The sequence below is a fragment of the Triticum aestivum genome, chromosome 3D (assembly GCF_018294505.1).
Source record: "Triticum aestivum cultivar Chinese Spring chromosome 3D, IWGSC CS RefSeq v2.1, whole genome shotgun sequence".
NCBI lineage: Eukaryota > Viridiplantae > Streptophyta > Magnoliopsida > Poales > Poaceae > Triticum > Triticum aestivum.
In genome coordinates, this window is record NC_057802.1 from 351,219,452 (window position 1) to 351,246,973 (window position 27,522).

General features: G+C 48.7%; 1 protein-coding gene across 3 annotated transcripts; it reads left to right on the forward strand.

The window, feature by feature from the left end:
• The first annotated feature begins 22,145 nt into the window (after window positions 1-22,145).
• Window positions 22,146-24,550, forward strand: LOC123078823 (putative F-box protein At3g16210). 3 transcript variants are annotated; one of them, XM_044501451.1, is made up of 3 exons: window positions 22,146-23,031; window positions 23,162-23,791; window positions 23,893-24,550. In XM_044501451.1, the coding sequence occupies exons 1-2, from the start codon at window positions 22,310-22,312 to the stop codon at window positions 23,736-23,738; spliced, it is 1,299 nt and encodes a 432-aa protein (XP_044357386.1). In that variant the 5' UTR covers window positions 22,146-22,309; the 3' UTR covers window positions 23,739-23,791; window positions 23,893-24,550. The 3 variants fall into 3 exon arrangements, with proteins under 3 accessions (XP_044357386.1, XP_044357387.1, XP_044357385.1); XM_044501452.1 differs by lacking the exon at window positions 23,893-24,550 and having other exon boundaries at window positions 22,146-22,765; window positions 22,873-23,031; window positions 23,162-23,832; XM_044501450.1 differs by lacking the exon at window positions 23,893-24,550 and having other exon boundaries at window positions 23,162-23,832.
• Window positions 24,551-27,522: the final 2,972 nt, after the last annotated feature.

The following is a 27,522-nucleotide window of genomic DNA, read 5'->3' on the forward strand; positions in this document are numbered from 1 at the left end:
GCCCCTGGTATGTGTACGGCTTATTCCAATATGGTGCGTTACATATATAACCTGAAAAAAAAGGTCCTTCGTGTGACATGGAGGGAATCGCGACAGATTCCGATAAGTCATCGAGTGGTTGACCAGCTCTCGCAGCATCATGACAGTCGGTTTTCGGCTTTCTCTACTGAGGTGCTTGACCAGATGAATCGGAAGCACAATCGCTGTAGTTCTCCCTTTACTACCCTAGCCGATAGAGCGGAACGAAGGTAGAAAGCACAGGAGCCGGGCAACCCAACCATTGACCCAAGACATGATTCGGAGCTGATGCATATAAGGCCAAACTCACGACGCCAAAGTACGCTTATAAAGCTGTTCGGACTTTGTTCGCAACTCATTTGTTCCCATACCAAGCCCCTGGCAGGTTGTGCCGAGGTATGGCTGTAAAACAGCTATAGGGGCCAAATTCATTTGTGAAAAACAAAGAAATGATTAATGCGGATTATATTTATTGGGACCTGAGCGATATGCCAATGATTACTTTATATATATATATATATATATAAAGACCACAACCCCGGCTATTTGACATGCCCGAGGTCGAAGGCGGAGGAAAAAGGCATATTACAGGCTCGAAATAAAGAGTGCGGTCTACAAAAAGTTATTTTGGACCTCCTGTCGCACGTCTTCGCCGCCTGTCCTCGGCGAGGGGGAATCCTTGACGGAAGTAGCCCCTTAGGTGAGTGTACGGATCCGAACTCCTATAGAGTCAGTTGTAGATGTTTGTCCTTTGCGTCACCTGTTTTTAAGAAACAATAAAGAAAGAAAAAGGAAAGTAGATGGAAAATGTTACGGGAGTACTTGCAGGCTTGTCCGTATTGTGCTTTCGCCGATGCCCATGGTATCTTAAGTGCGTAGTGATGCATGTGTGGTACATATTTTGTGGGTATACGAGGTGGGCGGCGGAAGCCGAACTGCTATTTCCGCTCCGGGATTGGTCGATCTTCGGGGGGAAAGTGCTTCTGACCCCCGGTATTTGGTTGGCGAACCTGTCTGTCATCCCTGTCGCCTGGCGGCCTCCTCCCCTTGTGTTCGGCATTGAGCTTGCCGGCCTGCTTGAAGACCCAACAGCTTCTGTTGGTACGATTAGCTGGTTTATCGGGGTGGCCGTGAATCTGGCAAGGTCGGTCCAATATCCTGTCTAGGTTGGATGGTCCGTCTTGGTTCGCCTTGAATGGCTTTTTCCGTTGACCGGGCTTGGGATTGCTGAATCCGGCGTTGACCGCTGTGTCGCGTGATCTTTCATTATCATTGCGACTGTTGTGTTTGCTTCGTCGTGGCTTGCCATTGCCGTCTCGGATTTCGGAAGTGCCCGAGTCGCTGGCGTTGTTGCTTCTATGAGCGAGCCAGCTGTCTTCTCCCACGCAAAAGCGGGTCATTAGAGCGGTAAGGGCTGTCATGGATTTAGGTCCTTCTTGACCGAGGTAGCGTGCAAGCCATTCATCCCGGACGCTGTGTTTGAAGGCCGCGAGGGCTTCCGCGTCCGAACAGTCGACGATTTGGTTCTTTTTAATCAAGAACCTAGTCCAGAGCTTCCTAGCTGACTCTTCGGGCTGCTGGACAATGTGACTTAAGTCACCGGCATCCGGTGGCCGGACATATGTTCCTTGGAAGTTGTCACAAAAGGTGTCTTCCAAATCTTCCCAGCTGCCAATAGAATTTTCCGGCAGACTGTTTAACCAGTACCGAGCTAGTCCTTTGAGTTTTAGTGGTAGGTATTTGATGGCATGAAGGTCATCTCTGTGGTCCATGTGGATATGGAGGAGGAAGTCCTCGATCCATACCGCGGGATCCGTTGTTCCGTCGTATGATTCGATATTCATGGGTTTGAACCCGTCTGGTAATTCATGCTCCATTACTTCGTCTGTGAAGCAAAGAGGGTGTGCGGCGCCTCTATGTTGGGCCACACTGTGATGTACCTCCGATGGAGTCCATTTGCGGTTTTCGGCCCGGGCGTGGCTAGGTTTGTCACGTCCGAATAGGTGGTCGTCGTCGCGTGTTGAGGCACGTCCTCGCGATCCGTAGATCGATCCGATGTGTCCTGCTCTACTGTCCCAGTCCTGTCGAAGGTCGTATGTACAACCCCAGCTATTTTGTTCTTGCCTTTAGGGCGAGGTGGGGCGGACTGGTGTTTGGCTTGAGTTACCGCTTTATCCGGACCAGGTTGTGGTCGGCCTACCGTATTGTGCGATGATGGTATGGGCTCCAGCGCCTCGTCATCGAACTGGGGTAGCAATCTATGCTTCGGGTAGCTTTTGGCTGGGCCACTAAGGCCGCATTCTTCGGCGGCCAGGACTTCGGTCCATCTATCATTGAGCAGATCTTGGTCAGTTTGAAGCTGCAGCAGCTGCTTCTTTTTCAGGCTTCTTACAGTGGCTATTAGCCGGTGTTTGAAGCGCTCCTGCTTGAGAGGTTCCTCAGGCACGATAAAATCCTCGTTGCCGAGGCTCTCCTCCCCCTCGGAGAGCAGAAGATAATTACTGTCCTCCGAGTCTCCGTGTATGGCATGTTCATCGGGGCTAACTTGCCCATTTTCACGTTCCTCCTGTTCGGAGGTTACCTTGACGGGGTCTTCATTGTTTGCGGCATCGTCCGGAATATTATTTTTTCCGATGCCTGTATTGCAGTCCTTGGAACGACGTGACTTAGAGCGGCGTCGAGGAAGCTGGCGCTTGGGCTGTCTCTCAGGAGGTTTATCCTCAACTGGATCCTTTTTGTCATCGTCGTTAGTTTTTTCAGGCGTGTCCACCATGTATATGTCGTAGGAAGGAGTGGTCGCCCGTCGTCTAGTAAATGGCGGGTTTCGGCCTTGCTCCTTGTCGGCGTCATCGTCCTTACTGACGATGTCTTCGGAGCCATGGCCAAGCGTGTCGGTTGAGTCCTCGACAGTGGCTATGAAGTGGGTGGTAGGTGGGAAGCAAAATTCCCCATCCTCGGTCTTTAGTTCGAACCGTACATAGTTCGGCGGTGAGTCCCCCGCCAAGGACAAGTTCTTTAATGAGTTCAGCACGTCGCCCAGGGGCGAGAGCTGGAAGATGTCTGCGGTGTTGAACTCGAAGATCGATAAGCGATCAAGTTCGGTATCCGCGGATTCACATGGTTCGGAACCTATACCCGGAGAAGATTCCGGAGTTCCGGCGACACGAGTATTGCGTGAGGTTAAGTCCATGTGCGGCTCCAACGCCAGGGAATCTGTGGCCTCCGTGGTGGGGTTGAGCCTCCAATCCTTGGATGCCACAGTGTGCTCTGGATCTAAGACCAGAGTGGTCACAGGAGCTATCTCCGGGGTGCGGTCTGACGACAGATTTAGGTCATGCTCGTCAAGGTGACCAGGAGCGATCACCGCGGTCTCGAATCCGGTGAAGATCAAATCTGCACGGATGTCTGCAACGTAATTCAAACTCCCAAATCTGACCTGATGGCCAGGGGCGTAGCTATCGATCTGCTCCAGGTGGCCAAACGAGTTGGCCCGCAGCGCGAAGCCGCGGAACACGAAGATATGTCCGGGGAGGAAGGTTTCCCCTTGGACAGCGTCACTATCGACGATTGGAGGGGCCATCGAACCTTTCGTCGACGGTACAGTGGAACTCTCAATGGAAGCACCAATGTCGGTGTCAAAACCGGCGGATCTCGGGTAGGGGGTCCCGAACTGTGCGTGTAAGGTCGATGGTAACAGGAGACAGGGGGCACGATGTTTACCCAGGTTTGGGCCCTCTCTATGGAGGTAATACCCTACTTCCTGCTTGATTGATCTTGATGAATATGAGTATTACAAGAGTTGATCTACCACGAGATCGTAGTGGCTAAACCCTAGAAGTCTAGCCTATATGACTATGGTAATGAATATCTCTGCTTCCGGACTAAGTCCTCCGGTTTATATAGGCACCGGGAGGATCTAGGGTTACACAAGGTCGGTTACAAAGGAAAAGAATCTACATATTTGGTCGCCAAGCTAGCCTTCCACGCCATGGAGAGTCCCATCCGGACACGGGTGCAGTCTTCGGTCTTCGTGTCTTCACAGCCCATCGGTCCGGCCCATGGCTACAAGGCCGGACGCCCGAGGACCCCTTAGTCCAGGACTCCCTCACCCGGGCCGACTGATGGAACCCGGTGCCAGGCAGGATGATGAAATAACATATTCATAGGCATAGAACTTATCATATAGATAAAAAGGGTAGCCTCCGAGTGCCCCTCGAGGGCCCCGATGTCTTGGTGCTTAATACAAAAGGTAGTGTGGTACATACTGAATCAACTGTAAAATCTTCGAAGGAGATTTGCGTTCCATGGGCGCTCTGATTCCTTGCCTGAACCGTCTCTCTTGCGTGCTCTGGGCTTCTGCGCGTCGTTAAGGTAGTAGGATTCGTTCCCCAATGCTTCACTGATGATGAAGGGGCCTTCCCAAGGGGCCGAGAGCTTGTGTTGGCCGGCTGTTCGCTGGATCAGTCGGAGCACAAGGTCGCCCTCTTGGAAGGATCTTGGACTGACCTTCCGGTTGTGGTAGCAGCGTAGACTCTGCTGGTAGATAGCGGACCGGCTGAGTGCCAACAGCTGGCCCTCTTCCAGCAGATCGACGCCGTCTTCTCGGGCTTCCTTTGCCTCCACTTCCGTGTACATGGTGACGCGATGTGAGTCAAACTCGATGTCAGTTGGGATGATGGCCTCGGCACCGTACACGAGAAAGAATGGAGTGAAGCTGGTTGATTTGTTCGGAGTGGTGCGGAGGCTCCAAAGGACGGCCGGCAGCTCGTCAATCTAGCAGCCGGCCCACCGCTCTAGAGGCTCGACCAGTCGGGGCTTGATGCCGGAGAGGATGAGGTCGTTTGCTCGCTCAACTTGGCCGTTTGACTGCGGGTGGGCAACGGACGCTAAGTCCAGTCGGATGCCCTGCGTCGCGCAGAAACTAGCCAAGGCTCCTTTGGCAAAATTCATGTCGTTGTCAGTGATGATGTTGTGTGGTACGCCGTACCGGGTGGTGATATCTGCAATGAAGGTCACAGCAGTCGGACCATTCAACTTCTTGATTGTCTTTGCTTCAATCCACTTGGTGAATTTGTCCACAGCGACTAGCAGATGAGTCATGCCGTCGCGTGCTGTCTTGAATGGTCCCACCATGTCCAACCCCTAGACGGCAAAAGGCCAAGCTAGGGGGATGGTCTTGAGTGCAGAGGCCGGTAGATGCTGCTGGGAGCTGAACTTTTGACACCCTTTGCAATGCTTGACCAACTCCTTGGCGTCCTCCAAAGCAGTCGGCCAGAAGAAACCATGGCGGAAAGCTTTGGCGACAAGAGATCTGGAAGCCGCGTGGTGGCCGCATTCGCCTTGGTGGATATCTTTGAGGATTGCTTGGCCCTTCTCTGGTTCTACGCAGCGCTGGAAGACTCCAGTCACACTGTGTCTGACAAGCTCTCGATTTACTATCGTGTAGGCCCCTGCTCGGCGCTGCACTTGCCGGGCCGAGATCTCATCGGCCGGCAGCTCTCTATTCAAGAGAAACTTGAGGATGGGTCTGCCCATGATGGTGCTTGAATTTTTTCTACTGCCACTACGGCCACTTGTACTAGGGCAGCTGGGCTGGGAGGTGGCGGGTTGGAGTTGGAGTTGGTTGCCGCTTGCTACATTGTTGAAGTCTCCAGGCCAACTGCTGCAGCCCCCGGGCTGGGTTGTGAAGTCCCCGGGCCGGGTGCGACTGCTGCAGTGCCCGAGCCGCTTGGTGAAGTCCCCGACTGCTGCAGCCCCCAGGCCGGGTCGTGAAGTCCCCGAGCCGGGTGCGACTGTTGCAGTCCCCGCGCCGCCTGCTGAAGTCCCCGTGCCGGCTGTTGCGGCCCTTGAGTCAGATCCGACTGCTTCGGGAGGAGCCGGCACGAAGATGGACTCAGATTCTGGAGAAGGCTTGATCCACGGCTTGCGGAGGCACTGAAGGGAAACGCCGGCTGGTATTGCTTGACGGGTGGAGCCGATCCGTGCCAAGGCATCTGCCTGCTCGTTGTCGTTTCGTGGCACGTGAAGGAACTCACACCCTTCAAAGTATCCGCTGAGTTGCTGGACGAGGAAACGGTAGCTCGCCATGTTTGCATCCTTGGCATCCCAGTCACCAGACGACTATTGGACCACCAAGTCGGAGTCGTTGTAGCACAGAATCCGGCGGATGCCAAGCTCTTTGGCCAGCCGGAGTCCATGTACGAGTGCCTCATACTCGGCCACATTGTTAGAGGCGGCAAAGTGGATTTGCAATGTATATCTAAGCTTGTCGCCTTTGGGAGAGGTGAGGACAATGTCGGCTCCCAAGCCAGTGCGCACCTTTGAGCCATCGAAGTGCATCCGCCAATGAGTGGAGTCCAGAGCTGGCGACAGGTACTAGGTCTCGGCCCAGTCGACAAGGAAGTTGGCCAGTGCTTGGGACTTGATGGCGGTGCGCGGCTGGTAGAAGATGGTGTAGGGGGCCAATTCGATGGCCCATTTGGCCACTCGGCCAGATGCATCTCTGTTGCCAATGATCTCGGCAAGTGGGGCAGTGCAGACAACCGTGATTGGGTGCTCTTGAAAGTATGGCTTCAGCTTCTTGGCGGCAAAGTGCACGCCATAGCACATCTTCTGGTAGTGAGGGTAGTTCTGCTTCGAGGTCGACAGCACCTCGCTCAAATAGTACATAGGCCTCTGGACCGGCTATGCTCTGCCGTCTTCTGGGCGCTCTACCACCATGACTGTGCTGACCACCCGGTTGGTGGCGGCAATGTCGAGGTACATGGGCTCTTTAGCAGTCGGAGCCGCCAGGACAGGCGGCGTGGTCAACATCTTTTTCAACTGGAGAAAAGCTTCATCCGCCTTGTCATTCCACTCGAAATGAGTGGTCTTTTTCATGAGCTGGTAAAGGGGAAGAGCCTTCTCGCCCAGCCGACTGATGAAACGGCTGATGGATGCCAAACAGCCGGTGAACTTCTGGACGTCTCTCAGTCGGGTGGGTTTCTCCATCCTCTCGATGGCCTTGATCTTCACAGGGTTGCACTCTATGCCGCACTCTGAGACCAGTAAGCCAAGGAGCTGGCCGGCTGGTACTCCAAAGACGCATTTCTCTGGGTTGAGCTTGATCTAAAACCGGCGCAGGTTTTCAAAAGTCTCCTTGAGATCTTCCAAGAGGGTACCGCGCTTCTCCGTCTTCACCACAATATCGTCTACATAGACGTGGGCATTTCTGCTAAGCTGCTTGAGGAGACACTTCTACATGCAACGCTGGAACGTGGCATCGGCATTTCTCAAACCGAATGTCATGGTCAGGTAGCAGAAGGCTCCGAATGGTGTGATGAAGACGGTCTTCAGGCGGTCTGCCGGGTTCAGCTTGATCTGGTGGTAACCTGAGTAGGCATCCAAAAAACTCAACAGCTCGCATCCGGCTGTGGAGTCTATCACTTTGTCAATCCGTGGTAAAGCAAACGGATCCTTGGGGCAGGCTTTATTGAGACTGGTGTAATCAATACACATGCGCCACTTGTTGTTGTTCTTCAGTACAAGGACTGGGTTGGCAAGCCATTCTGGGAAGAAAACTTCCATAATGAAGCCGGCTGCCAACAGGCGGGTGATCTCTTCACCGACAATTCTTCTCTTCTCCTCCGACAGTCAGTGGAGGGGTTGTCTGACTGGTTTAGCGTCTGCTCTGACATGTAGCTTGTGCTCGGCAAAATCCATCGGAACACCCGGCATGTATTTGGGAGACCATGCAAAGATGTCCCGATTCTCACGAAGGAAATCGACGAGCTCGCTTTCCTATTTGCTGTCAAGGTTGGCACCTATGATAGCGTGCCTCTACGGGTGCTCAAGGTCCAAGGGGATCTTCTTTGTTTCTTTGGCCGGCTTGAAGGCCCTCAGTTTCTGACTCTTTGGGTTCTGGTGACAGGTCCGGCTGCTTGCCGGCCATGGCCACCACCCGGTCCAGGTGCTTCTTCTCAGCCGCAATCACAAGGGACTCGGCCAGCCGGCTGCTGGCTGCAGCACAGGCGGACGATTTCTCATAGTCTCCATTGATCGTGATAATGCCCTTGGTTCCTAGCATCTTCATCTTGAGGTAGGCGTAATAGGGCACCGCCATAAACTTGGCTAGAGCAGGCCGGCCTAGGAGCACATGGTAAGGACTCTCCAGGTCAACCACCTCGAACCAAATCGCTTCTCGGCGGAAATGATCCTTGTCTCCGAAGAGGACATCTATTTTGACTTTTTCGATTGGTGAGCAAGACAAGCCGGGCACAATGCCATGAAACACAGTCCGACTGGGCAACAACTGCTTCTCTTTGATTTTCAATTTCTCCATGGTGTCGCGGTAAAGGATGTTGATGCTGCTACGGCCATCTATCAGAATCCGGGAGAAATGAGCAGCTCGCCTTTCCGTTGCAAGGGTAGCATCCCACACCAGGGCATAAGAACCTGGGGAAGGCATCACTTCCGGGTGGTCAGCTTGGCTCCAGCTGATAGGCTTCTCAAACCAGTGCATGAATTCTGGGGCCGCCATGGCAACGACGTTCACTTCACGGTGCTGCTGACGCCGGCTGTGTCTGTCAGTGGCCATGCTAGTGAAAACAACGTACACACCATGTTCCTCAGGGTAATCATCCTGGACGGCTCCGACTGCTGGACGGGCAGCCGGCTGCTGAGGAGGCGGAGCCGGTGGGCCAGCAGGCAGAGGAGGCAGTCCTTCTCCCTTGGCAATGCGGACAAGCCAGTGGCACTTTCGAGTTGTATGGTTGGACGACTTCGCACCGCTGTGGAACTTGCAGGGGGCATCGAGGGTCTGCTTAAAAGAAAAAGCAGGCAACCAAACTGGCTTGCCGCCCTTCTGGCGCTTGGGGAGGGGTTCTCCTTCAGGTTGCTGGTCCTCAACTGTCACCACCTGCCGGCTGGTGGAAGTCGGCGGGGCCTTGCTTTGTTGTCGTTCGGCTGCTGGCGCTGATACGTCTCCAACATATCTACTTTTCCAAACACTTTTACCCTTGTTTTGGACTCTAACTTCCATGATTTGAATGGAACTAACCCGGACTGACACTGTTTTCAGCAGAATTGCCATGGTGTTATTTATGTGCAGAAACAAAAGTTCTCGGAATAACCTGAAACTCCATGGAGATTATTTTTGGAAAATATAAAAATATTGGCGAAAGAATCAAGGCCAGGGGGCCCACACCCTGGGCACGAGGGTGGGGGCGCGCCCTACCCCCTGGGCGTGCCCCCCTACCTCGTGGGCCCCCTGGAGCTCCACCGACCTCAACTCCAACTCCATATATTCGTGTTCAGGGAGAAAAAATCAGAGAGAAAGATTCATCGCGTTTTACGATATGTAGCCGCCGCCAAGCCCAAAACTCTCTCGGGAGGGCTGATCTGGAGTCCGTTCGGGGCTCCGAAGAGGGGAATCCGTCGTCGTCATCATCATCAACCATCCTCCATCACCAATTTCATGATGCTCACCGCCGTGCGTGAGTAATTCCATTGTAGGCTTGCTGGACGGTGATGGGTTGGATGAGATTTATCATGTAATCGAGTTAGTTTTGTTAGGGTTTGATCCCTAGTGTCCACTATGTTCTGAGATTGATGTTGCTATGACTTTGCTATGCTTAATGCTTGTCACTAAGGCCCGAGTGCCATGATTTCAGATCTGAACCTATTATGTTTTCATGAATATATGTGAGTTCTTGATCCTATCTTGCAAGTCTATAGTCACCTACTATGTGTTATGATCCGGCAACCCCGAAGTGACAATAATCGGGACCACTCCCGGCGATGACCATAGTTTGAGGAGTTCATGTATTCACTATGTGTTAATGCTTTGGTCCGGTACTCTATTAAAAGGAGGCCTTAATATCCCTTAGTTTCCGCTAGGACCCCGCTGCCACGAGAGGGTAGGACAAAAGATGTCATGCAAGTTCTTTTCCATAAGCATGTATGACTATATTCGGAATACATGCCTACATTACATTGATGAATTGGAGCTAGTTCTGTGTCACCCTATGTTATGACTGTTACATGATGAACCGCATCCGGCATAATTCTCCATCACCGATCCAATGCCTACGAGCTTTTCACATATTGCTCTTTGCTTATTTACTTTTCCGTTGCTACTGTTACCATCACTACAAAACCCAAAAATATTACTTTTGCTACCGTTGCCACTACTATCATATTGCTTTGCTACTAAATACTTTGCTGCAGATATTAAGTTATCCAGGTGTGGTTGAATTGACAACTTAGCTGCTAATACTTGAGAATAATCTTTGGCTCCCCTTGTGTCGAATCAATAAATTTGGGTTGAATACTCTACCCTCTAAAACTGTTGCGATCCCCTATACTTGTGGGTTATCAAGACTATTTTCTGGCGCCGTTGCCGGGGAGCATAGCTCTATTCTTTGAGTCACTTGGGATTTATATCTGTTGGTCATTATGAAGAACTTGAAAGACAAGAAAACAAAAATTTATCCCTCAACTACGAGGGGAGGTAAGGAACTGCCATCTAGCTCTGCACTTGATTCACCTTTTGTTTTGAGTAAGCTTGCGACACCTAAACCTACTTCTGTTATTGATTCTGATATGTCGCATGTTATTGATGATGCCACTTCTGCTATGCATGATACTTATGATGAAACTACTTCTATGCTTGATACTACTGTGCCACTTAGTGAATTTCTTGATGAACAACTTGCTAGGGCTAGAGAGAATGAAATTATTGAAACTGATAATATTGACGAAAGTGATGATGAAGACTCTCCCAATAAATATGAATTGCCTGTTGTGCCTGAGGGCTATGTTATGGATGAAGAAACTGCTAGAGACTTTCTTGCTTGCAATGATATAAGTGATCTTAAGAAATTATTAGCTAAGCTTAAACAAAAAACTCCAAATGCTAGAATGAAATATGATCCTGCTTATGCTACTTCACCTATCTTTGTTACTGATAAGGATTATGAATTCTCTATTAATCCTGATATAATTACTTTGGTTGAGTCTGATCCTTTTTATGGCTATGAATCTGAAACTGTTGTGGCACATCTTACTAAATTAAATGATATAGCCACCCTGTTCACTAATGATGAGAGAACTCGCTACTTTTATATCCTTAAAATATTTATGTTCTCATTAAAGGGTGGTGCTAAGATATGGTTTAATTCTCTTGATCCTGGTTGTGTGCGTAGTCCCCAGGATATGATTTATTACTTCTCTGCTAAATATTTCCCTGCTCATAAGAAACAAGCTGCTTTAAGGGATATATATAATTTTGTGCAAATTGAAGAAGAGAGTCTCCCACAAGCTTGGGGGAGGCTTCTCCAATTACTTAATGCTTTGCCTGATCATCCTCTCAAGAAAAATGAAATACTTGATATCTTTTATAATGGACTAACCGATGCTTCCAGAGACCACCTGGATAGTTGTGGTGGTTCTGTTTTCAGGGAAAGAACACCAGATGAAGCTGAAATTCTATTGAATAATATGTTGACAAATGAAAATAATTGGACACTTCCTGAACCAACTCCTAAGACAACTCCGAAGAAGAGGGGTGTTCTATTTCTCAGTCCTGAAGATATGCAAGAAGCAAAGAAATCTATGAAAGAAAAGGGTATTAAAGCTGAAGATGTTAAGAATTTACCTCCTATTGAAGAAATACACGGCCTTAATTTACCGCCTGTTGAAGAAATACATGGTTTTAATCCATCACCTATTGAAGAAACACATGGTCTTGATAACCCGACACAAGTAGTAAAGGTAAATTCTCTCTATAGATTTGATGAAGGTGATATTCCTCGTTATAAGTCTGCTAGCCAATGCTTAGATGAGTTTGATAATTTTATTGTCAAACAAGAAAATTTCAATGCTTATGTTGGTAGACAATTGAAATACAATTCTTATATGCTTGAAGACTTGAGTGATTATATGTCTAGAGTTAAAGGTGAGCTTAAACTCATTAGTAAACATGCTTCTATGGTTACCACTCAAGTAGAACAAGTACTTAAAGCTCAGAATGATTTGCTCAATGAATTGAATAGTAAGAATAATGACTATGCTGTTAGAGTGGCTACTAGAACTGGTAAAATGACTCAGGAACCTTTGTATCCTGAAGGCCATCCTAAGAGAATTGAGCAAGATTCTCAGAGAAATAATATAGATGCACCTAGTCCTTCTAAAAAGAAGAAAAAGAAAAATGATAGGACTTTGCATGCTTCTAGTGAACCTGTTGTAGACACACCTGAGAATCCAAATGATATTTCTATTTCTGATGCTAAAACACAATCTGGTGATGAACATGAACCTAGTGACAATGTTAATGATGATGTTCATGTTGATGCTCAACCTAGCAATGATAATGATGTAGAAATTGAACCTGCTGTTGATCTTGATAACCCACAATCAAAGAATCAACGTTATGATAAGAGAGACTTTGTTGCTACGAAGCACGGTAAAGAAAGAGAACCATGGGTTCAAAAACCCATGCCTTTTCCTCCCAAACCATCCAAGAAAAAGGATGATGAGGATTTTGAGCGCTTTGCTGAAATGATTAGACCTATCTTCTTGCGTATGCATTTAACTGATATGCTCAAAATGAATCCTTATGCTAAGTATATGAAAGAAATTGTTACTAATAAAAGAAAGATACCGGAAGCTGAAATTTCCACCATGCTTGCTAATTATACTTTTAAGGGTGGAATACCTAAGAAACTTAGAGATCCAGGAGTACCTACTATACCATGCTCCATTAAAAGAAATTATGTTTGAACTGCTTTATGTGATCTTGGAGCCGGTGTTAGTGTTATGCCTCTCTCTTTATATCGTAGACTTGATTTGAATAAGTTGACACCTACTGAAATATCTTTGCAAATGGCTGATAAATCAACTGCTATACCTGTCGGTATTTGTGAGGATGTGCCTGTTGTGGTTGCAAACGTTACTATTTTAACGGACTTTGTTATTCTCGATATTCCCGAGGACGATAGTATGTCTATTATTCTTGGAAGACCTTTTTTGAATACTGTAGGGGCTGTTATTGATTGCAACAAAGGCAATGTCACTTTTCATGTTAATGGTAATGAGCATACGGTACACTTTCCGAGGAAACAACCTTAAGTCCACAGTATTAATTCTATTGGAAAAATTCCATCGATTATTATTGGAGGTTTTGAATTTCCTCTACCTACTGTCAAGAAGAAATATGATATTCTTATTATTGGGGATGTGCATATCCCCGTTGAGGTAACATAGTGTTATTCGAAATTTCTCCGGTTCCATGTTATTCGGAATGAGTTTGTTAACAAGACTTGATCAACCTTGTTAGTGGATTCCTTTTGATGAGCATGACACGGATGAAATTAGAAGGCACAACCTTCTGTACCCTCTCTCTACTTTCTGTTATTTAGTTGAAATAAAGTAAAATTAATATTTTTCTGTCTGTTTTCTGAATTATCCATGCAATATAAAAATGCCCCGAAAATAAAAGTTCTCCAAATGCCCTGAAATTGAAATATGATTTTTTTCTGGAATATTTGAGAATATTTGGCACTAAGAACACAACAGGGGGAGCAAGCACCTGGGCACGAGGGTCCAGGGCGCGCCCACCCCCCTGGGCGCGCCCCCCTGGCTCGTGGGCCCATGGTGGCTCCCCTCCACTTATTCCTACACCTACACACTTCTTCCTCCCAAAAAATCACCATCCAGCTCAAGCACAAGTTCTAGCTCATTTTGCTGTGATTTTCGATCTCCTTGCTCAAAGCACCTCTCACAAAACTGCTTTGGGCGATTGTTCCTTGGTATGTGACTCCTCCATTGGTCCAATTAGTTTTTGCTCTAGTGATTTATTCATTGCAAATTTGTGCTGCCTAGGTGACCATGTTCTTGAGCTTGCATGTCAAATTTATATGGTTCCAAGTAGTTCTAATGCATGATATGAGCTCTAGGCACTTGTATGAGTAGTTGCTATCAATTTTGTTGAGCTTGGTTCACTTTTATTTGAAGTTACTAAAAATTTCAGAAAATGATAAAGAGATTTTTGAGGGGCTCATCGAGCCGAAGCTTGAAGGAAAAACAAAGTGAAGAAGAAGAGAGGCCCAAATATAATCTGCCTCGTACCGCGGAGGTTCAGCCGTCTGAATGGCCTTGTGATGATTTCTTGAGAGCAACCGGGGTTTATGATGATTTTAATGAATTGGCTGAGAATGCAGGCCTCACCGACTTCCTCCGCGACCAACGCGAACAGTATCTCTTACTCACCAATACCTTTGTGCAAAATTTTCATTTCCATTCTAGGAGGTCACCACCTACGGTGGATTTTCATTTATATGATGAGTATAAGGAGATGACCCTTCGTGAATTCTGTAGATTTTGCAAGTTACCTTTCCCGAGTATCATAGAGGAACCACATAGTAACGATGTGGAGGGGTTTATTGATACAATTGTTGTAGGGGAAACGAGGAAGGTTTCCGACGCACGAATCACTAGCATACATTTTCCTGTTCTACGTTACTTTGCTATATTTGCTAGTAGATGCATAATTGGTCGCGGAAACTGTGGAAACTTGAGTGTCCCTGATATTATTATTTTGTTCCATGCCTTGTTTCGTGATGATACATTTAGCATGGGCGCCATTGTTGCCAGGCGGTTAAATCTTAACCGTACTAAGGGCCCCATCTTGGGAGGCATCTTCGCCTCGCGCCTCGCTGCATACTATAACATACCTATTAGGCACTATGAGAAAGAAGAAAAATTGTTGCTAATGTTTATTTAGATTATAAGAGTATGGTAGCACATGATTTTATCGTTAACAATAGGGAAAGGGCGCTTAAATATAAACTGTTATTTGATAAAAATCACCCTGAGACTATTACCTTGCCTGCTCCTTCCTTGTTTGATTTGTCTGCAGGCAAGTATCTCGTTCCGCTGACGGCCATCCACGCCTACCGAAACCCTACATCAGCCACAGAGCCAGAGCCGGAACCACAATTTGATCCTCCACGACAGTCTAATTACAAGCGGGATCCGGAGATGATTTCCAACCAATGGCAATCAGAGGCTTCTTCATCTCAGTACGACCCCAACTACAACTTTGGATATCTGCCAGGCCAGCCGTGGCAATAGACCAACTTAGGCCAAAAGCCTAAGCTTGGGGGAGTACGTATCTCTCACCGACATTACATTTATGTTCACACACTCATTGCTAGTTGTTGGTGCTCATACTTTTTCACTGTAATATCCATGCTAGTTTATTTTCTTTTTCTTGCTTTCTTCTTGTGTGTTTGATAAACCTTAAGAAAAACAAAAAAATAGTTGTAGCTTTTAGCTAGTTTACTTTCTTGCCGTAGTAGTAGTAATTAAAAGAAAACCCAAAAATATTTAATGTTCTTCTTTTGCTTGTTGGGAGCTTTCCTGTGTAAATAGTTTTATTTCTTTTCTTTTCTTTGGGGGTCGATAGGAGAAGACCATGATTAAATTGTTGAAGTGGCTCTTATATGCATTATTGTTGATTTAACCAAGAGCCCATATTGCCTTGTCTTCTCCTGTTTATTGAATGCTCGCAGATTCCAGCTTAGTCCAATGCACGTACACTATTATTATTATTCACATCGTTCGGCCGTGCAAGTGAAAGTCAATTATGACGACATATGATGGACTGACTGAGATGAGAGAAGCTGGTATGAACTCGACCTCTCTTGTTTTTGTAAATATGATTAGTTCATCGTTCCTGATTCAGCCTATTACGAATAAACATGTTTGCAATGACAATTAGAGATTATAGTTGCTTATGCCATGCTTAATTAGCTAGGAGTTTATAATGGTTTACCTTGCGTGCCAACATGCTATTAAAATGGTTGTGATGTGGTATGATAGGGTGGTATCCTCCTTTGAATGATTCAAGTGACTTGACTTGGCACATGTTCACGCATGTAGTTGAAACAAAATCAACATAGCCTTCATGATATTTATGTTCACGGTGGATTATATCCTACTCATGCTTACACTCAATGTTTATTAATTTTAATGCATGTTCATGACTGTTGTCGCTCTCTAGTTGGTCGCTTCCCAGTCTTTTTCTAGCCTTCACTCGTACTAAGCGGGAATACTGCTTGTGCATCCAATCCCTTAAACCCCAAAGTTATTCCATATGAGTCCACTATGCCTTCCTATACACGGTATCTACCTACCGTTCCAAGTAAATTTGTATGTGCCAAACTCTAAACCTTCAAATGAAATTCTGTTTTGTATGCTCGAATAGCTCATGTATCAACTAGGGCTGTCCATATCTTCCATGTTAGGCGGGTTATTCTCAAGAGGAGTGGACTCCGCTCCTCACTCACGAGAAAATGGCTGGTCACCGGGATGCCCAGTCCCATGCTTTATGCAAATCAAATCAAAATAATTGCAAACAAAACTCCCCCTGGGACTGTTTCTTGTTGGAGGCACTCGTTGTTTTGAGCAAGCCATGGATTGATGCTTGTTGGTGGAGGGGGGTATAAACTTTACCATTCTGTTTGGGAATCGCCTATAATGTGTGTAGCATGGAAGATATCGCCATCTCTTGGTTGTTATGTTGACAATGAAAGTATGCCGCTCAAAATATTATTTATCTCTGCTTTAAAACCGAGCTCTGGCACCTCTACAAATCCCTGCTTCCCTCTGCGAAGGGCCTATCTATTTACTTTTATGTTGAGTCATCACCCTCTTATTAAAAAGCACCAGCTGGAGAGCACCGCTGTCATTTGCATCCATTACTATTAGTTTATATTGGGCATGACTATGACTGGATCCCTTTTACCATGAATTACAATGTCTAGTCAGTCCTTGATCTTTAAAGGTGCTCTACATTTATGTTTTGCGGTCTCAGAAAGGGCTAGCGAGATACCATCTTGTTATATCATATTATGATTGTTTTGAGAAAGTGTTGTCATCCGAGATTTATTATTATTGCTCGCTAGTTGATTATGCCATTGACATGAGTAAACATGAGACCTAAGAGTTATTGTGAATATGGTTAGTTCATAATCCTTGCTGAAAACTTGAATGCTGGCTTTACATATTTACAACAACAAGAGCAAACAAAGTTTGTAAAAGTTTTTCTTTATCACTTTCAGTTTATCAACTGAATTGCTCGAGGACAAGCAAAGGTTTAAGCTTGGGGAGTTGATACGTCTCCGTCGTATCTACTTTTCAAGCACTTTTGCCCTTGTTTTGGACTCTAACTTCCATTATTTGAATGGAACTAACCCGGACTGACGCTGTTTTCAGCAGAATTGCCATGGTGTTATTTATGTGCAGAAACAAAAGTTCTCGGAATGACCTGAAACTCCACAGAGATTATTTTTGGAAAATATAAAAAATATTGACGAAAGAATCAAGGCCAGGGGGCCCACACCCTGGGCACGAGGGTGGGGGGCGCGCCCTACCCCCCTGGGCGCGCCCCTGCCTCATGGGCCCCCTGGAGCTCCACCGACCTCAACTCCAACTCCATATATTCGTGTTCGGGGAGAAAAAAACAGAGAGAAAGATTCATCGTGTTTTACGATACGGAGCCGCCGCCAAGCCCAAAACTCTCCCGGGAGGGCTGATCTGGAGTCCGTTCGGGGCTCCGGAGAGGGGAATCCATCGTCGTCGTCATCAACCATCCTCCATCACCAATTTCATGATGCTCACCGCCGTGCGTGAGTAATTCCATCGTAGGCTTGCTGGACGGTGATGGGTTGGATGAGATTTATCATGTAATCGAGTTAGTTTTGTTAGGGTTTGATCCCTAGTATCCACTATGTTCTGAGATTGATGTTGCTATGACTTTGCTATGCTTAATGCTTGTCACTAGGGCCCGAGTGCCATGATTTCAGATCTGAACCTATTATGTTTTGATGAATATATGTGAGTTCTTGATCCTATCTTGCAAGTCTATAGTCACCTACTATGTGTTATGATCCGGCAACCCCGAAGTGACAATAATCGGGACCACTCCCGGTGATGACCATAGTTTGAGGAGTTCATGTATTCAGTATGTGTTAATGCTTTGGTCCGGTACTCTATTAAAAGGAGGCCTTGATATCCCTTAGTTTCCGCTAGGACCCCGCTGCCACGAGAGGGTAGGACAAAAGATGTCATGCAAGTTCTTTTCCATAAGCACGTATGACTATATTCGGAATACATGCCTACATTACATTGATGAATTGGAGATAGTTCTATGTCACCCTATGTTATGACTGTTACATGATGAACCGCATCCGGCATAATTCTCCATCACCGATCCAATGCCTACGAGCTTTTCACATATTGCTCTTTGCTTATTGACTTTTCCGTTGCTACTGTTACCATCACTACAAAACCCAAAAATATTACTTTTGCTACCGTTGCCACTACTATCATATTGCTTTGCTACTAAATACTTTGCTGCAGATATTAAGTTATCCAGGTGTGGTTGAATTGACAACTCAGTTGCTAATACTTGAGAATATTCTTTGGCTCCCCTTGTGTCGAATCAATAAATTTGGGTTGAATACTCTACCCTCGAAAACTGTTGCGATCCCCTATACTTGTGGGTTATCAGGCGCCGACTGTTGTCTCCAACCGGCGTCCGAGGAGCCGGAGGGAGCACCTTCCCAGAGGTATCCACGCAGAGCTCTGACTTCATGGAAGAGTCGGCAGTGGCGTACTTGTCTGCTATGATCAGCAGCTCATCGAGTGTGGCCGGCTCGTCGCAGAGGAGTCGGTGCTTGAGTAAGGTGCCCTCTCGGCACCCGGCAGTGAAGTACTCGATTGCTTGGACCTCGTGCACCCCTTCGCAGGAGTTGCGCAGTTCAGCCCACCGCGTCAGGTAGTCGCGGGTGGACTCGTTGGGGCCTTGGATGCACAGCGAGAGCTGGCGAGGCTTGGGAGGCTGCTTGTAGGTGCTGGTGAAGTTGTGGAGGAAGACTTCAGTGAAATCTACCCAGCTATTGATGTTGTGGGGCTTCAGGCTGTTCAGCCACGTCCAGGTCGTGCCCTGGAGCATGAGCGGAACGTACTTTACGGCAACGCGCTTGTTGCCGTTTGCTATGTTGACGGCCGTGGAGTAGTCGACCAACCAGTCTTCCGGCTTCACAGAGCCGTTGTACTTTGGCATATCTCGTGGAAGCGTGAACTCTTTGGGAAAGGGCTCGTCGCGTATGCGGGGGCCGAAACAAGGCGGGCCCAATGCGTCTTCTTATTCTAGCGCCTAGGATCGAGCAAGGCGGTCGATCCAGTGGCGTGCGTCGTTCTCTCCGACTCCTTCTCGGCGGCCCAGCCGGTCGCCGAGTGTCGGGTGCTCTACAGGCGGTGGGGAAGCGCACCTCTCCCTGCGAGGAGGAGGAGGCGGGCAGTCGTCCCGTCGTTCCACTGCTCGTGGGCGGCCATCTTGGTCGCGCTCAATGGTGAGGCGTGTGCGGCTGCGGCTGGCAGCCGGCTCTTTGTCTCGTCTGTCGCGGACGCCGCCTGTTGGCGTCCGGGAGGTCGCTCCTTGATCTCAGCGAGGGGGCGGGTTGTCATTCCGCCGGTCGGGTTCTTTGGCGCGACAGCCGGCTTCTTGCTGCACGGCAGCCGCGTCAATGAGCTGCTGGATGCGCTCCGTCATGTAGCGACGCTCGTCGCCCTCGAGGTTGTCCAGCTCGTATGCTGCCGCCTGAGCAGCTCGTATGTTCTCCGTGGGCGTGGCATAGACAGGGCGGTCTGCCCCAAACATGCTGGCGATGGCAGCGCCACGCTGCCGGACCGTGCCAATGCGGCTGGGCCCGCCGGCAGCCGGCGTGCCGCTAACAGCGTGGTCGATCTCGGGTTGGTAGGCCTCTGAGAGGCGTCTCATGGTGGCCAACTTCTTGGCGCTTTCGATAAGCGAGACGCGGCGGGCTTCCAGCGTCTCGGCGTCGGCATCTTCTGCGATGGGTGCAGACAAGTCTCGCAGCGCCGCCTCGAGCGGGTATTGGGCGCCGCCACCAGAGGCTCCGTCATGGCTGACGACGAGCACCTCGGTGACAGTGCTTCCACCGCTGTCGGCGCGAGGGAGAGGGTCGTCGATGACCACCATGTTGGTGGGGAAGGCGTCAAGGGACGCGGTGTCGGAGTCGACAAGCATCGGGTCGGTGGAGCCGATCGACTCCAGGTCGGAGGCGGGCTCGTTGGCGATGTCGAGCCTTCCAAGGAGATCGATGAGGCAGCTCTCGGAGCTTGCTGCGCCCATGCCTGGCGCGGGCTTGTCGGGGAGGCGGATCTCGCCAACAAGGTCAGCGAGGCCAGCCGCTGCGCAGGCAAGCTCTGCGCTACGCAGCACGTCGGCGCTCACGCCATCAGGCGTGCCGGGCTGGCTGCGCTCGCCAGGGAGGAACAAGGTTCCCGTCCAGAACAGATCTTCGGACGACGGTGCACCTAGCCCCACGGTGGGCGCCAAATGTCGGGGTTGTCGTGCGACATATGCCAAACGATGGCTTATCATGGAGGGGGCTAATAATATGTCGCCGGTGCCAGGAAACGGGATAAGGTGCAAACATGCACGCAGGCGAATCTTACCTAGGTTCGGGGCTCTCCTAGGAGATAACACCCCTACTCCTGCTCTGCGGGGTCTCCGCATGATCACTCAAGCAACAATGGTGGCTACAAGCTTGCTCCTTGAGCTGTTTCTCTAGAGGGGGAAGGAGAACAAGGCTAGCGCTAGCTTCCTCTCTGTATATGGGTGTGTGTATGAACTAAGGGCTGAACCCTTTGCATGGGTGTCCTGTGGGGTTTATATAGGCCTACCCCGCAGGGGTACAAAGGTAATCTGGCCGGGTGTAGGACCCGGCCGTCAGTGTCTATGGTGGCCGGCTTCTCCGCCGGCAGCTGGGGCCCACCGCCTGGTGGGACCCGCCGACTGTCTTGTACTTGGCCGGCTGCTTAGTACTGTGGCAATGCCACTGATGATGTATGCTTTGTCAGGGAAGCGTGGCTATAGTACCGCCGCCTGGCGGGCGATCACTGTAGCCATTCCCCATCTCTTTTGATTAATGGCGCACGGACTTTGAGGGAGGGGGAGGGCCGCCTGCTAGGAGTCGACCTCCCCTCATGCCGACTGGTCCGAACTCACCGCCTTCTGGCTTCTCACTGACAGGTAGGGCCCGCCGCCCGTGGGTCGTACCGACAGGCCGTAGTGGGAGCATGGCCTTCTCTGCCATGGGTGATGTCATGGGCTGCGTGGCAACAATGCCGCGCCGGACGGGAGATCTTCGTTTGGTATGGTGCACTGTGGCCACGCTTGACCCTGGATTTGGGGGTAGCAGGGCGTGCTGTGGCCATGCCCTGTCTCATCACATTTATGTGGATGCAGACTTCGAGGACGCCTAGGGCCGTCTGCTAGGAGTCGGCCTCTCTGGAGGCCGCCTGATAGGAGTCGGCCCACCTCGTGACCGCCTGCTGGGCTTTGCCGTCTCCTGGCGGCCGGCCGCTTGGACCAATCGGCCGCGAGGAGGCGGTGCTTGGCTCTTTGAATCTTGAGGGAGCAGCCGCCCCTGACGTCTTGAAGCGCCATGGGGGGCCGATGAGGCTACCCGTGGCCAATTACTCCGACAGCGACCGTGAGGCCGGAGTGTCGTCAGGGGCGGCAAGGACGAGTCGTCATCAGAGCTTCCAGATCCGTCCACCACGGGAAGAAGAGGCCGAGATGCAAGGCCCCCATCACCACATCCAATCACCGCGCCAGTCTCATGGCCACGACCGGCCGCCGCCAACGCAAATCGCACCAGGATCGCCACCCATCTTCCTAATCTTGGCCGTACACGCTGGAAATGGCCAGATAACCCCGTCCCTTTAAGAGCGGGCCGGCCACCACCATGGCCGAAGCCGGCGATGGCGGCAGCAGCGAGGCCGATGAGTAGAGGGTTGGCGGCGGGGTAGGTTTTCGGCCCCCGGGCCGCCACAGGAGGGACGACATGGTGGAAGTGAACGCTCTGACATCAAGTGCAATTACTGTATGTACAGTGACCAAAGTGACTATCATCAACAAGTTTTTTTTCACTAATTTTTTTTTAATCCTAAAAGAGCAAGTTTAATGACGCATAATGCATTTTACTAAATTAAAAAAAAACACTAAACTCCAGATGCATGCGGAGATCCTAACGATTTACGGCAGGCACGGTCAGTCAGCCGCACTCCGCGGAACTAGAGTCGATTGCAAATCCTAATCGAATCCCGTCTCAGCTACACACATCCCACCAAGAGCCAGCCCCTCGATCGATCCGTCACCATCAGCTAGCGCCCTCTCTGTTTTCAAGACGAATTAGTTCATCGGCATCCATGGACCATGGCCCTGGTGGCGGCACAGCTACTACCTGATGGCGTCCTCGCCAGCGTCCTCCGGCGCCTGGCGCCGCGCAGCCTCGCCGCATCTCGCTGTGTCTGCAAAAGCTGGTGCGACGTCGTCGACGACTGGCGCCTGCTGCGGACGGATCTCCTCCCGCTATCCCTCTCCGGGATCTTCTTCATGGAGGAGATTTTTCCGGCCCTCCCGAAATTCTTCGCGAGCCCGTCGATAGATGGCAAGATCGCAGCCAGGCTCGACTACCTGGACACCAAATTTGAGGGCTATCTGCATATTATGGATCATTGCAATGGACTTCTCTTGCTTTGGGATCAACTGGTGGTCAATCCAGCAACTCGACAATGGGTGCGTCTGCCTCATCCCCCCTGCGCCGGGTTGGAGGACTTCGCCGACGACATGTGCCTTGCTTTCGACCCCACTGTGTCGCCCCATTACGAGGTACTTCTTCTTCCCAAAGTTCCTCACAAGTTGGGTTCCATGACTGTATTCACGGAGGAATCAGAGTGGCCGCCTTCTTGGTATACAATACGTGTCTTCTCTTCAAGGACATGGACATGGGAGGAGAGGGTGTTGGTCCGGAGAGGGGAGGCTGCAGGGGCCATTGCTGACATGCAGTCACCTAGGGCTAGGGAACCAGAGCATCGCTATACCGTCTACTGGAAAGGAGAACTTTATGTGCACTGCCAAAATGACTCCATTATGCGGTACTCATTCACCCCTTAAGCAAACGATGATATTTATTATTGGGTTTTGGTTTTCCTCATCTTTTTAAGCTGAAACTGATTGTCCTATCTATTAACATGCGTTTTCTCTTCATTGACTTCACATTTGCAGCATAACCTTGTCGAATGGTGAGTATGAAGTGATTAAACCGCCTACAAGCATGGATGAGTTTACAGAATTTTATATTGGGAAATCGAAGAAGGGGCTGTACTGTGCTTTAATTTATAAAGATAGATCATACCGACTTCAGGTTTGGTTGCTTAGTGAATTGAGGGGTAAAATGGAGTGGGGGTTGAAGATTGACACCAGCCTTGTGCCAGTGGTGGCAATGTTTTCTTGGTTGTCTCACGAAGAAAATTCCGGTCCGTGGATCTTACATGGTGGTAATTATGATGGAGATGGTAAAAAAGTGATCGTGGAAGATAAATGTGAATGGGACTTCAACAATGGTATTCTCCTTGAGGCAAGAGATGGGGATGAATGCGACTTTGTCTCTGGTAGTATTTATTTCCTTGGATTTCATCCGTATGATGAGATTGCCTTCTTGTGGGTGTCAAGAGCAAGAGTAGTTGCCTATCATTTGAGTAGCTCGAAAGTTCAAGACTTGGGCATGTTACACGTACAATGTGTAGGAGATTCCTTTCCATATACACCATATTGGACAGGAGAGTTATTTGAAAAGCATTAATTTATGTTCCCAGGGGTTTGCTTTCGATGCCATATGACTTGTAACTTACAGTGGTGAGTATGATTTTTTTACAAGAAATGCAGTTAACAGTTGAGTCTGGTCTTGTTACTTTTCTGAAATTGGAGTCCTGTCTTAATTTTAAATTCTTTTTTAGCCACCTTATTTAGGACATGGCTCCATTCGGTTAATCCCTTCCCCGCCAGGATTCTGGACAAAACCCGGTGGATCAGCTGGGATCACTCTGGCAGAGCTTCCTTCCCCGCACACTTTGTTTAGTGCATCCGGTTGCACATTCTTCCTCTGCATACTCTGTGTATATACATCGACTTTTGTATATGAAAGCACAAGGAGCTGCAGTACCAACTTTGTAATACAAATCAACTTTGTGCAAGGAGTTAGCAAAATTACGAGCCTACTTGTCATTTTTCTGAAAACCATTTTGTGGCCCAATCACAGGTTATTGCTTGGGTTGTTTTGCCCTAGGAACAATCACATTATTTTAAGTGGACAAAGAAAATTAATTACGGAAAATACTACATTCCTTTCTACTAATGATTAATGATTTTCCCCACAATACTTCTCAGCTTTATCATGTTTTTCCAGAGTCAAGCGTATCTAATGGTGTTCCTACAATATCAAGTGTTTGACCAACTCGCTTTTATTAGATGAAGTTGGCAAGGAGAGGTTTAGGACAGTCACTACTACTAGAGGAGCTCATGTTCTCTCCTAAAATTGCACTCTCCTTCCTATTCTGATACCACTAAATTTTAGGTTACATTTTTTCTTACAAACTCTGTGCATGCTCAACTGTGGTGCCACTGTTAATTGTCTTAAACAGGTGTCTTAATGTTCATGTAAATCAGGCAGGGTACCATTCTCAATAGTGACTTGTCAAGTTCCTGGACAATCATTTTGTGCTGTATTTGGGGAGTGGAAACTTTTGTTGAGATCTGTGATGCTGAAACACAAGCAGGGCATGGATTCTTATGGTATGCAACCAAAGATGATATTTTTTTATGGTGGTCACGTGTGTCATTTTACTCGTTTATTTGTTTCGCTTCTCAGTTAAGCTACTTGTCTGCTTACGAAACACGCGACGGTGTTGGAGCTGGAGTTGGAATTGGAGCCGGCAAAGCTTATATAGTCACGAGAGATTGAGAAGGATCCCAATCGATTGACCTCTGAACAGACCGAACTTCACATCTCCCTGCCTCTTTGTGTCAATTTGAGACCCGTAGAAGAAGGCGCGCGATGGCAACTCTTGTAATGATGCTCAGCCTGGATGATGAAAGCCGTCGATCACCGGAGCTCCATGTTCTGGACGTCAGCGACGAGCAGAGCGGTGTAAGATCCGTCCAGTGCATACGAAGCACGCCACGAGACCCTTGCTCGACTGCCAGCTACAAATCTGCTTCTTCTTTTCTACCTTGTCGGGGTCCGGGGATCGGTTGCTGCTGGTGGAACGGCAGGTCGATCTGGATACCATCCATTTTGTGCCCCGGACCGAAGCCTTCGTAGCAGCAGACCTGAACAGTGGGTGGTGGAACAAGGTGGATACGCTGATGGGGCATGCTCTGTTTGTCAGCCTAGGCTGCTCTGAGTCTGAGACCCTGTTTATTTCAAGGGACTTATTGGTTTAGAGACTTAAAAAAGTCCCTATAAGTCCCATCTAAACCAAACAGGAAGGACTTATAGGGACTTATTGGGGTCATTTGGGACTTATTAAAAAGGACTCTCAGGGAGGAACTTATTGGGACTTATCGTATCGATCTGGACGCACCCCCCGCATCACCCCGCTCGTTCCCTGCCCTCGCCCCAATCGCCGCCGCCGCCCTACGCCCGCAATCGCCGCCGCCATGGCCGATGAGGAGGACGAGATCCCCTTCTTCTCTCAATTCCCCTCGTCTCAACAGATTTCTGAAGGCTCATCCGCCGGTGCAAATCTCGGGAGGGGAATGGGTTTCTTGGATCTCAACAGCAACATCGACGGCTTCCCGGAGTTGGGCTCGTACCAGCAACTCCTCTTCGACCAGTCGGCCGGTCATGGCGTTCCTTCGGTTGGAGCTGGTCGTGGGAGGCCCGTGCCCCAGGGCGGAGGAGGCCGAGCACGGTCTCGGAGCACGGGAGGCCGAGCCGGCTCTCACCTGCGTCCGTTCGTCGCCCCGGGCGCAGCTGCCGTTGAGGGAGGCGTGATAGGGCGTGGGAGGACCATGTCGCAGGTCACCGGACGCGGTGTAGGTCGAGCCCATGTGTCCTCATCGGCCGGCAGTAGAGGAAAAGCTGCGGGGAAGCAACGTGTGTCGTCAACTGCTGCATCTTCAGAAGATGTCGATGAGAATGAAGGCTTTGAAGATGAAGATGAGGATTTTGCTGTTGGAGAGGTAAAATTCTGATTGGTACACATAGTTAGCTTTCTGTCACAGGGTGCAAATTCATCTTCTTTATATGCTAGCTAATTGTGTGTACAATGGTATACCTTGTGTAGAATTTGAACCAGCTAGATTCTACTTTTGTTTGAATTGTGTACTTGTTATTTTTTGTTTAGAAAAACATTGCCAAGGCTGATTGGACAGACGAGCATATTACTGTATTTTGTAACATCGCCTGTGAGGAAGCTAGGGATGGGCACTGTGTGAATGGTACTTGGACAAGTAGAGCCTACAATAATATGAAGAAAAAAATTTATCAGCGTGCTGGCCTCCTCCATACTACCAAGCAATTCAAACAAGTAGAAATACAAATGGAAAAATTCTCTTGGGTGTGGTTGGGGCAGCAAACTGGTTGTGGCCGAACTGGAGATGGAGCTATAACCGCATCGAATGAGTGGTGGAAAAAAGTAATTAAGGTACATACATTATTTTGCAAATTACATCTGAATTGCTCACACTTGGTTACATTATTTAGCCTTGTCCTAATTACCTAACTAATGTTGCAGGAGAGACCAGATGTCAGAAAATTCAAGGGTGGCAATCCTGAGTATTTGGATATGCTAATAGAGCTATTTCAAGGTGTGGCAGTTGATGGATCATCAGCTTATGTGCCCATAGATGAAGATGAAGAAGAAGATGTTGTTGCCGATGATGGAAATGAGGAGAGTCCAATGAGCACCACCAGCAGGAAGAGGGGAAGCAGCTACGGTGAACAGTCAGCTTCAAGCCCAGGCAAGAAACACAAGAGCCCAATGGTGAAACTAATGACAGGGCTCATCAATACTATGACTAGTGAGAACACTTCTGACATGATCACTGAATATGCAAACAAAAGACAGGAAGCAAAGGACAAGGCAAAAGAGAAGAAAGCAAACAACACTAAGGAATCCATTACTCATTGTCAACTGTTGGCAGTTCAATGTGGTGCAGAAGAAACAAGTGTTGAGTACTTCATGGCAACTCAACTATTTGCAGATGAGGCAAACAGAGTCATATTTCAGAACATTTCAAGTGATCAGGCTAGACTGACTTGGTTGAAGAGGTGGTGCATGATGAAGAAGCTGTCCTAGTGTAGTAGTGATCTTGTTTGTCCTTTTTCTAATATATGTAATGGACCTGTACTGTGTGACCTTGTTAAATGATCATTGCATGTTACTGTGTGTCCTTTTTCATGCATGTACTAATGTTTTCAAGTTCAAGAGGTGGTGCATGATGAAGAAGTTGTACTAATGTTTGCATGTTTCAGGATGATGACAGTACTGTTGATGGAATCAGCAGTGATGATGGGAGCAGCAGTGATGATGAAGCACTGATGTTGTTCATGCACCAAAAAAGGAAGAGAAGAATGATGCAGA

Excerpts from the sequence above, each read along its gene's own strand:
- LOC123078823 (XM_044501451.1), top strand. The coding sequence starts at position 22,310 with ATGGCCCTGGTGGCGGCACAGCTACTACCTGATGGCGTCCTCGCCAGC. Across the intron at positions 23,032-23,161 it reads CAAAATGACTCCATTATGCG|CATAACCTTGTCGAATGGTG; the intron begins GTACTCATTCAC and ends TCACATTTGCAG.